Consider the following 12,054-nt stretch of genomic DNA (forward strand, 5'->3'; position numbering starts at 1 on the left):
AAACTATTGATGGTCATGGAATACATATGGCAAACAGGAAAAATGGTATTACATAAATATCTTTACTCAAAAAACAACTCAAAGGCTGAGTCCTACTAGTGGTAGTGGCATTGTTGAATACTAAGGGTAGTATTACTTTTATTATTGTGTGGTCTAGACCACTGTTTCCCATTCTGAGTTAATAATAGAGGCCAGGTGAGCTAAGTGCAATATTTCAAACGGCCTAGTGGAAATCTATCCAAGATAAGAGGTCACAAATATAACTTAGAAGCAAAATTCTGAAATTACTCTCATGATGTGGGATCTATTAGTTATATATCTGGGATTTAGAAAGAAAAGTTAGAGGCCCATTTCACATGACACACAAACATACATTCCATGAAAACTACACAGTTTAAAGATTAAAAACAAAACTTAAATTGTAGACAATGACATAAGGGGATATATTTACAATCTTTGAGGACAGAAAGTCTTTCTAAACAAGAAACAAAAGAAGGAATCCATTAAAGGTTAGTTCTGTCTAAGTGAAAATGTAAAATTCTTATGTGCTGAAAGACACCTTCAATGCAGAAAAAGTAGCAGCCTGGTAGAAAAGCATTTGTAGCAAACATAGAAAAGTATCAATACCTTTTATGGACACAATTGTGTCTCCCTCCCACAAAATTCCTATGTTTAAGCCCTATCTTCCAATGTAACAGTATTTAGAGATGGGGCATTTGGGAGGTAATTGTTTTTATTTTTTAATTATTTTTTATTGGAGTATAGTTGCTTTAAAATGTTGTGTTAGTTTCTACTGTACAGCAAAGTGAATCACCTATAATATACATATATCCCCTCTTTTCTGGATTTCCTTCCCATTTAGGTCACACAGACCACTGAGTTTCCTGTGCTATAACAGTAGGTTCTCATTTGATGAGGTCCTGAGGGCAAGGTCTTCATAAGGGAATTAGTGCCCTTAGAAAAAGAGCCCGGACAATTTGCTTCCTCTCTCTGCCATGTGAGGACATAGCATATAGGATATAGCAAGAAGATACCTAGAAGGAGAGCCCTTGCGAGTTAATTGTCTAACACCTTAATCTTGGGCTTTCCTGCCTCCAGAACAAGGAGAAATAAATTTGTTTAAGCCATCTAGGCTATGGTACTTTGTTAGAGAAGCCCAAGCTGACAAAGATAATATCCTTAATATACACAATCTTCCTGCAAGTCAAGAAGAAAAAATGAGCATATTAAAAATGGATAAAGGTCAGGAACAGGAAATTTACAGAGGAAGCGCAAATGACTCATAAACGTATAAAAAATTGCTCGTCTTCATTAGCAATGGAAAATGCAAGTAACCTCAAGGATGACTTAAATATAATTTATTTTTTGCCAATCAGATTGGTGCCAATAAAAAGATTACTGGAATACAAAGTAGCTAATGTCACGGATAGGGCATTTTCTCTTAAAAGAGGATGGGGGTACACATTGCACAATTTAGCAATGCATATGAACATTGAAAATGAGCAGGCCTTAAGCTAGCAATTCCACAAAACACACATACACAAAAATATAAAGTTGTGCATATAAAAATAACATCATTTTAAAAAGGGAAATAACTGAAAACAAAACCAACTTTCCCTCAATGGGAAAATTGTTAATTTAAATTATAGCATATTTATATTAAGTAATACTATTTAGCTGTTAACAGTATTCTGAATATATTGACAAGGACTACAGGAGATCAGACCAGTGAAGGAAAATCAATCCTGAATATTCACTGGAAGGACTGACCCTGAAGCTGAAGCTCCAATACTTTGGCCACTTAATGTGAAGAGCTGACTCATTCGAAAAGAACCTGATGCTGGCAAAGATTAAGGCAGGAGAAGAGGATGACAGAGAATGAGATGGTTGGATGGCATCACTGACTCAACGGACATGAGTTTGAGCACGCTCCAGAAGATAGTGAAGGACAGGGAAGCCTAGCATCCTGCAGTCCATGGGGTTGCAAAGAGTTGGACACGACTGAGCAACGAAACGACAAATTGAAATAAAAAAGTGCAGAACACAACAGCATGTCTTGTATGATCTCATTTGTTAAAACTAAAATGATGTAGGTGTGTATTAGTGTAAAACTGTCTCCTTTAACATGGGAAAGGTAGCAATATAACAACAGGTGCAGTTTGCTAATTTGGAGTTTTACCAATCAGACATTAAAAATAATTCAGATGAAATTAAACATGAAACTCTAAGATTGAGTTTACATTCAAATCCAAAGTACAGTTCCTTCAGATTTCATTAACTCTACATCTCTTTTTTATGGCTAAGATGCATATAAAACCGATGCGTAGTTTTCCTTTTCCAGCCAGGACAGAGCTGCTTGGAGGCTGGTAGGGGTGGTGAGGCCTGAAGCAGCTGCTGGAATTTCTGAGCAGCCCTGGTCAGTACAAAATGGACCCAGTAGTTTTGAGTTACATGAACTCCTGCAGCAGTCATCCCACTACTGGATCCTCCAAACTAGCTCAATGACCATTTTATTGGGTTTTCCTTGGAATACTTTGCCAACAGTCAATTTCATGACTGCTCTGACGACATCTGCTTCATCAGCCCCAAAGTTACTCAGGTCATCAAGTGGCTGTCAACCCAGCAGAGATCACCATGTTCCTTGAACCCTCGGATCTTCCCAACAAGAAAGTTGTATTTTTTATCCATCAATGATAATTCCGACCATACAGTTGGGGGAACCCACTGGAGGTTGTTGGTTTATCTGCAAGGTAAAAATGGCTTTTTTCAAAATTATGATTCTTATGGTAGCAACTCATTCCATGCAGAGCAGGTAGCAGAAAAACTAGAGGCTTTCTCAGGCAGAAAAGGAAACAAACTGGAGTTTGTGAAAGAGAAACCCCCTGCTCAACAAAAACAGCTGTGACTGTGGGATGTATGTGATAAGTAACACAGAGGCCTTGTGTCAGAGCTCCTTTAGACAACAGCCAGAATCACTATTGCAGCTAAATCTCTCCTACATACATCACAAATAAGAGAGAAGAATGGAAAGATCTCATTGCCAGACTTGCTAAAAATTAGCTGTTGAAAATATATTTGACTTTTGAAGTCTCTTTTGCCTGTCCCCATGCATTGGATGGCTGCAGTCTCAGTGCCTGAGGGAAGATGCCCAGGAAAGGAAAGCTTAGAATGTTTACTTTCCCCTGAGAGAATGTTGTCCTCTGCACTATCCTAATGGAAAGTTTCACTTTAACCCTAACTTCAGAGCAATATGTTCTGTGAAGGTGTCTTCAAAATATTCACCAAAACTGATTAATTCCCTTTTGGGCTCCCTCATCCACACTGGTTTGTTCCAAAGAAAAAAGATTGATCCGTAAAACAAATGAAGAATACATTACATCTAGAAGCAAGAAGAAAATCATAGAGCAACCAAAAACCAAAAAGCACAGCCCACATATTTCAAGAGATCAACTGGCTAGAAGCAGATTAAGACCTAAGCTAATTCAAGATCGAAGTATTATCTGTTACTCAGTTCTATGATAACTCTTCCATTCAACAAGCAAAGGCTTTCCCAGCTATAACCTTTGCCAACACTTGATAAAGATGATGTTAGCCCACAGTTGCCCATCTGATTCCTGGAGCACTTTATAAGTGTATTGAAATGTCTGTCTGTGGTGGACCTCTAGTTTTGCTTCTGAAACTTTGTTGATTTAATTTTGAGATATAAAAGAGAAAAAGTGACCTTTCTCAACTCTTTCACTTAATTCAAAATGCAGACAATGTAATTTTTGAAATGTGGAACCAAGAGTAAAGAAGAAATGCTATTCTTTCTAAATTTAAAAAAATAAAAAAGATGTTTAATTTCACTATTCTTTCATAATCTAGATGAGTAACTAAAAAGTATACTTTAGCAAACGAGATTTTTGATAATGTAAAAACCTTCCAACTATTAATACTTTTTCATAATTGCATGTCGTATCTTTATTATATTACTTTCAGTTGATATTTTTGCAGGGCAAAAAGACAGCTCTGCCAGAAATTCTTTACAATAACTTCCTATAGAATCTTTGAACAAAACATTCGGTATACATCAAGATTCCTAAGATTTCAGTTTTGCCAAGTTTCTGATTCATTTCATATTCTGTCATGTTTCGGTTCAAAATGAAGCGACTTGGTGAAAAAGAAAAGAAACATAGTTTAATCTTGTTCTAGTGCTATTATCCTACTTTGGATTTTCTAATAGTTTGATAACATTCAACAGCAAAGAGTATATTAAGGTATCAAGATATTTTAAAGAGACTGAAAATGCAAAGGTAAAAGTAAATTTCAAACATCTTCATTTATTAGAAAAACAACTATTTCAGACAATGCTGCAACTAGGCTATTCTTGGCATTGTACAGAATGTTTTACTCCCTGCATTTTTAAAAACCAATCTTTTCACTTTTTATTCTATGGTGTCATCTAAAATTTATATTAATTGTGAAAAGCTTGTGGAATATATATGGCATTCATTCTGCTTTATCTTTGTAGATTACAAGATTCTTAAATAAATGAGACCTAAATATTTGTATCCCATGATGTTTCTAAATATATATATATTTTAAAACATTTAAACCTGGTTCCAGTTTGAATGATCCTAGGAAGTCAATAACGGGGAAAAAAAAAAATTACCTAATATGGAAATCACTACTGCTATCTACCAATTTTTTTCAGCCCTCCTTTGTGATATTTCATAGTATTACACTTACCTGCCCTGCCTGAAGTTAGTGGGGCCGTTTTACTTGCTTTGGCCAGAGACATGTGAGCAAAATTAACATGTGTCACCTCTAGGTGGAAGCTCTTAGAGCCAGTGTGTGATTCATCAGGTTGTTTTTCCCTTTAGCACCACAAAAAGCAACATCTAAGATTACTGCTGCTTTGTCCCAAAGTCTCTGAGTGCTCACAGTGAGCAGAGCTCCCCTTCTGAGTGGACAGTATCCATGGCTGAGATACAAACCTTTCCAGATTAATGGCACTGAGATTTGGGGGTTGTTATTACAGGTATACTTGTGCCCCCTGTGTTTTGGAAATGATCAAATTCTGATCAGAATTATACCCTACCTATGTAAGATGAGGCACAGGAAAAAAAACAAGGCAGATGTCACAGAAAAGTAGACAGGAAAGGGATAGCAAAAGGAAAATAAGCTGAAATCCTTCATTTAGGTTTCAGGAACCTAAACCTGAAAGTTTAGGTTCCAGAGTTCCAAATTTTATATGATCTTCTTAAAAATAACCAGTCTTGATAAACACCAAAAGTTTATTTTTTAGAAATCATTTGTTTGAAGTTTTAAACTAGTCAAAGCACTAAAATGACATGAGTTGCATACTGATGGAAGACAAAAAATACACATATCACTATTTACTCTCTTATACAACTCAACAAGTATGAAGAGCATAAAATACATTTATTCACATAACACATTTCATCAACTGTTAAAATATGTCAATGACAAGTTGAAGTCCAACAATATTATTTACCAGGCAGTAGAATAGTCTGACCCCCAGTGAAGCAGGAAAATGTACATTCCCATCCTTTACAGTCTCACTTTAGACAATTATTTTTGAACAATAATGATAATATATATGTGAAGCCTGCACTAAGTTTCACAAAAAGTTCACTTCATTTACTAAATGATCTTACTTGGACTCTGAACTCAGGTTAGGCACAAAACTAAAGCAGGTTTATCGTTTTCATACTGAAAATGATCAAACAAGATCATTTGTTTTACAAGACAGATATTTCTATGTATATGTGTGTATGTATTAACTTAGTATTTTTCACTTCAGCAACAACAGATAATTAGAAGCAACTTTCTGCTTTTATTTAAAAAAATGTTTAAAGAACATATTTCTATCACCTAGTTAAACCCATCAGTAGAAAGTCCGATATTTTTGGATATACTTAAAGCTAAGTATAAAACAGCGCTATCTCACTGGACCCCTAAACACATCTGCTGGGGTTTTTTAGTCTAGTTTTTTAAAGTTCACTAACATTAGAAAAAGCCTGCTATTGTCAAGTAATCTGCCTTGAAACATATAATCCCCCAGAAATAATGTAATCAAATTGTATATGAAGTTGCTTGAAAGTGAAAGTGAAGTCGCTCAGTCGTGTCCGACTCTTTGCGACCCCTTGGACGGTAGCCCACCAGGCTCTTCCGTCCATGGGATTCTCCAGGCAAGAATACTGGAGTGTGTTGCCATTTCCTTCTCCAGGGGATCTTCCCGACCCAGGGATCGAACCCGGGTCTCCCACATTGCAGGCAGACGCTTTAACCTCTGAGCCAGGGAGTTGCTTAGATACTATTTTATCCAATGAGAAGGGAAATTCAGTTACTCTGATGGTCTAATGATAAATTTTAGAGTAGACTGTAAAACTTCAAAAGTGGTTAGCTTGCTGAACACTATTTCCAGTCATTTGAACAAATATCCTTCCCCTTTGAACAAATATATGAAAGTTATTGGTAGATGCTCTACTTTATTACTCACTGCATAATAAACTGTCAAACCACAAGGAAATACATATAATAACAGAAATAAAATTCTGAAGTCAGATATGCATATTGTTATGCTCATTTCATTTCATTTTCTGTGGACAAAAAAGCCTAACACAATGTAAGCACACATATTCTTTGACTATTTTTTTCCCCAATTTTTGGTTGTTTATTTCTTGAGTTTTAACAGCATCATGAAACCAATTTAGTTGCCCTAAACCTAAGCTCAGATAATAGAGATAACCCTTCCAGGATATGCAGAGAATGACTGCCCTGTCACTCCCCAAAATTTTGCATGCTAAGCTCATGCACTCCCATCCACGGCCATGTCACAATATCTCCTCAACACAGACACACATGGCCAGAGCGACATCACAGCAAGAGAGAAACATTTGTCATTTGTCTTCTCAAGGAGAAAAGGCCTAAAACTGAGGGTTTTCTCCTCTACAGATCTCCTAGATCAGGCTCTATGGGACTGTTCACTGAAGCATCCCAACCAGCCCGAGGAGAAAGGATGGAACTTTGATTCCTTCTACCTCAGCTCACAGAACACCAACACTCTCTCAAAGAAATGTAGGAAATACATATCTTCTCTAAACCATCTATAAATTCTTTTAGTCTTTAAGTGCCCCTAAAACATGTGAGAACATTTATGTAATATAACAGCAATCACAAATTGCAATGGCTTTTTAAAAAGTATATACACTGGAGATAGATAGATAGATCTTAAAATAACCAACATGTAGTTGTCAGCTTAAACTAAAAGTACACTAAACCTTTGCACTTCCATGCTCATTTGCACCAAGATATCCTTTCCAGTAGTTCAATTTGGCAAGTATCAAGCATCTACTATGTGCTCTATATATGTGAATGACCTAACTTGGTGTGATTCATCATTTACTGGTCATAAACTAAGAATATCATATACCAATGTGTATATGTATGTTGCCCTACTTCAAATTCATTGGGGAAAAAAACAGTTGTCTTTAAATCTTCACTGAGGCTGTTTGCTTGAGCAAACATTCTTCCAGTGTATTCATTACATTAAGCATACATTCTTTTAATGTATTCATTAGAATTTACCAACATTCACCAAAGTAAACAAGAACAAGAACTTTTAAATTACCAGTCAAAAGCAAAAATTTGTAAAAATAGTAATTTAAGTCTAATTGATCTGTACAGATTTCCTAGAGAACTAGTCAGTTTCACAAGGAAGATTAATATGAAAACAGACCCCAACTAATAAAAAAATGAGTTGTTTTTTTTTTTTTATAGAAATGAATTTCCTGACTATAAAGCAGAACTAGCTACCCTCTGCTCTGACAAACTCAGGACATTTTGAATGATTACTAAAATTCTTCGAGTTCAATTACACAAACAAGCAAAGAAAAAATTTAAAGTATTATTAGGAGATTTGGAGACAGATTTTTATCTTTTGGTTAATCATTATGAGGGTCTCAAAATGCCAGGCTAATTGCCAAACTTCCCCTTGACACTGGTAGTACAGGCTTTGGAAGATGCCATCTTACAGATTTAAGGAATTCTTTTCAACTGAAATTTCTGATGTCCTTGGTGTGTGTGAGAGTATGTGTGTGTGTATAAGTGAAAAGAAACACACTAGCTGCAGATGGTCTTTGAATATTTTTCTCTAGAGGCTGTGTTTCTTTTGTTCCCTGACACTGTGTCAATGGTGCTCAGGTAGAGCACCTTTACCAATGTTCTTTGCACCCATCACTTGGGATTGAACTTCTGCTTGTTTGCATTATCCATGGCTGAGTTCCTTAGGAACTGCTACAGTGCAAGTCACCTCTACACCTGCTCACAGAGACTTTGTTTCTCTACAAACTATTGACTATACATGAGAATTTTCAGAGGAAATGGTGATTACTTGAAAACTGTGCAAATCTATGATGTAACAAGAATATCTTCAAATAAAAACTGACCTTCATATCAATAAATGCAAGCAGTCGTATCTGTCAAATATGACAAAGAAAGGTTCATTCTAAACAAGCTCACAAGATCAGGCAACCTGACAGCCAACCACGTATGTGGAAGTCATTTATAAGAAGCCACGATCAATCCCCTGTGACATGACAACGCATGTATTAACTGAGGCTATGTAATAAGGAGTAAAACAGACCAGATCAAAAGAGGGTCCCCCATTTCACTGTGCCTGGTCTACATAGAGCAGTGACCCCCCTAAATAGCCATTTCACTGTGCAGGTAGTAGACCAAATACACGCTTCAGGCTTCAAGAGAGTCACTCATTTCAAAAGCATCAATAGCACAGATAAGGCCCAAATTGCTTTCAGTTTGACTCCTATGGCATTATTTTATCACATTTACCTCCAGTTGACAAAAGCATGTTAAAATATGTAATATACAGCTAATTTAACAAATTTAAAAGCCAAGTCTGACAAAAGTGCCCCCATACTATCTGAGTGAGGGCTGATTTTTCCAGTTAGACTTTCTCTATTTATACAATTAACTGAAGTATTGCCAACATTTTTTTAAATTTTTTCCTAGACCTACACTGATTTACCATCCTATTCAACTAGGTGCTTGTTTGCTGAGTTACTTTCTCTGTAACTGGTAAATCAGAAATAGCAGCAACCTTTAAAGAATTTTTAATGGAGCTAAGCTCCCAAACATGTAAGCTGATGACATGTACTCCACAACAGCGTCTGGTACACACATAGAGATTCCTAAGGACAGCCTTCCGTAGAAGAATATACACCCAAGGATCTAAGATTTGATTCCATGTTGCCATTCGAAGAGTAAAAAGGGTTCTTTCACAAGAATCCTTAAAATCTTGTATATTCATTCCAATGCTGGCCATTGTCACCTGCAAAATAAACAAAATAGAGAAATCACTTGGTAGACATTTCCTCAGTCCTACAGTTTTTTAACTTAACAAACTGCTACATGGTATTTATTTCACTTTCCACAAAGTGATGTTCTTTTGCAAAATGCCAAGAAAAAGAAATGATAGCAAAATAGCAGAAATAGCAGAAACATTGACATAGACATCTGAATCCTTTGAATTCAAACTGACACCAGAACTATGAAAATGACAACTTATATGGCAAGTCAAATGTGCACAAACAGAATGATCGAAGAGCAAACAAACGCTGATCCTAGGAACAGACCTTTTCTTACTTCTGGGAATAGAAAATTCAAAGCCAGCATATTTATAAATTTCAATGAAAAAACTGAAGTTTATGCAAATAGATTAAAGTATAGATAAGCTAAAGTTTATATAAACTATAGATAAGAGTTTTTAAATTTTTATTTAGAACAGCTATACACTGTCACTAAGTCATGTCTGACTCTTCGCGACCCCGTGAACTGTAGCCCTCAAGGCTTCTCTATCCATGGGATTTCCCAGGCAAGAAAACCAAAGTGAGTTGCCATTTCCTTCTCCAGGGGAATCTTCCCAACCCAGGGATGCTATCCATGTCTGTTGCATTGGCAGGCGAAATCTTTACCACTGAGGCACCAGGGAAGCCCTAGCAATAGATTAGAACTGGTCTAAGCACTGAGCCTAGCTTTAACTTCTCAATGAACATTTGCAGAACAAACAAAATGTCTTTGAAAAACACCTTGGATATAAAAACAAATAACAAATAAATGAACAAAAGGTAAAACTGAAAATTTAAGGGGGATTACACTATTATGTCAGCAGGATTAAGAGACAATGTAAAAGCCTAAAACCCAAAGGGGAAAAAAAAAATCAAGTCTTGGTCTTCTTGATGGGTCATTATCAAGAATAAAATGTTTCAATTTGGCTGGTGATACTTATAATTGAAGGAGAAATGTCCCTTACCAAAAGCCTCATTGTCTACACAACAAAATAAAAACTCCTTGTCTTCCTGATGACGCATCTGAAATCCATCTCTATAACCTCATCTCTCCTGCCAACACCCTACGCTCCAACCACAGTAAAGGCCTCAACTGTCCCACATCCACCATGCCCTTCTGAGCTTTGGCTTGTATGGCTCTCATTTGAACCTCTACTCGCCATTTCTCTGCCTGACAAACCCCTATCCATCCTTCAAGCCCCAAGTCATAATGGGCTCTTCTCCATGAAACTTTTCCCAACTTCACTGACATGAATTGGCAAGTTGTGCTGCCCCAGCACCCTGTCCCTACTCAGTTGTGTCACGTGCCACATTGCATGATAATGATGTATTATTTACTTGCAAATCTATGATAATCTCTTCTTCTTATTTTTATTTCTAATATCTGGTACAAAGTTGGTACCTAAGATGTTCTCAGTAAATGGTAAAATGAGCAAAATTATATTACTTTTTATTCATTGAGGCTGTTTCTAGAAGAACAGCATCTAACCATCAGAGAAACATCTGCTCATCCATCACAGTGGTCTGATATTTTGAGGCCTAGAATGTTTATAAAAGTAAAGGATTCCAAGGCGGTTTGTTGCCACTAAAAGGAACAAGATCTTGCAGTCCATGCAGATCTTTTGGGAAATGATTCTTTCCTTTATCGTTCCTCTTGTAGGGGAAAAAATGATCAAAGTGCAGGTCTAAAGATTCTCGAATAAAATTGACCAAGTCTCACTGCACAGATAAATTAGTCCTCAGACAACAGTATCTGGGTTAAGTCCAGATTCTTCTATCACTTCTCCCCAAGTTAGCTAACAGGATTGAAGAAATAAGCCTATATGAGCCCTGTTTCTCTTAAAAGAAAGAAGGGCCAAGGCCCAATTGGCAATTGACTTGACATACTTTCATTTTATATTTTTTCTTTACTTATCAAATATTTGTTGACTTGCTATGTGCCAGGCAATGTGCTAGGCTCGGAGGACACAGTGGCAAACGAAGCAGGTATTGCCTGTCCTTATGAAACTTACAATCTATTTGCTTCACCTTCTTTTTTTTTTTTTTTTTGGATATGGGGTGGGGAGGAGTGGGTTCAAGAATGAAAGAAGCAATAGTTCTCTTGCCTGATAAATATTAAGTGAATGCACTTCCTGTTAACGACCACATGTGTTCCTAGAGATCTCAGAGCCCAGCCAAGACATTGCTCTCTGTAGCTGGGAACAAAGATGCTTGGTGCACTTGGATGGAACAGCTGGGCCTAGTTTAGAAACATGCAAGCTTGAAATGCTTGAGTTACATGACATTTACTTCTCTGACTTTTCTCCCTCCCTTGCAAACACCAATGTGGTCTCCAGCCATGAAAAAACATTGAGTCCTCTGCTGAAGGCAGCCAGTACCCAGGGTTTTTCCAGAATACCAGGGTAGTGGCCAGACACTCCTCACTCTCCCCTTCCTATGATCCCAGCCCCAGCCTGGAAGCGAGGTTGCTCTAGAACCTAGCTTGGGAGAAGCACCAAACAGTTACCCACCAAGTGGGTGGAATATTTATGTAAAAGAAGGATCATTAGTATATTTTTGACAATAGTATATTATTGAAAATTTAGGACAACCCAAGTATGCAACAAATAATAAATTATGGTAATTTCATGTAGTGAAAGATATGCAAGCATTTATGTTTGTGATTCAGTCTTATTTTAATATT

The 12,054-nt window shown here is 36.7% G+C and overlaps 1 protein-coding gene and 1 pseudogene across 3 annotated transcripts in view; one reads left to right on the forward strand and one right to left on the reverse strand.

The window, feature by feature from the left end:
• Positions 1–2,427: 2,427 nt before the first annotated feature.
• LOC138069965 (sentrin-specific protease 8-like) lies at positions 2,428–3,060 on the forward strand (annotated as a pseudogene).
• Positions 3,061–6,375: 3,315 nt separating this feature from the next.
• The window catches only part of PTGFR (prostaglandin F receptor), a 61,792-nt gene continuing 56,113 nt past the window's right edge, over positions 6,376–12,054 (reverse strand). Inside the window, exons 2-3 of one of the 3 annotated variants that reach the window (XM_068965968.1) lie at positions 9,163–9,355; positions 6,376–6,404 (exon numbers count right to left, since the gene is read on the reverse strand). In XM_068965968.1, coding sequence (XP_068822069.1) covers positions 6,376–6,404; positions 9,163–9,355 — 222 coding nt within the window. The other 2 variants (XM_068965969.1, XM_068965967.1) reach the window with 2 other exon arrangements.

The sequence above is a fragment of the Capricornis sumatraensis genome, chromosome 2, assembly GCF_032405125.1.
Source record: "Capricornis sumatraensis isolate serow.1 chromosome 2, serow.2, whole genome shotgun sequence".
NCBI lineage: Eukaryota > Metazoa > Chordata > Mammalia > Artiodactyla > Bovidae > Capricornis > Capricornis sumatraensis.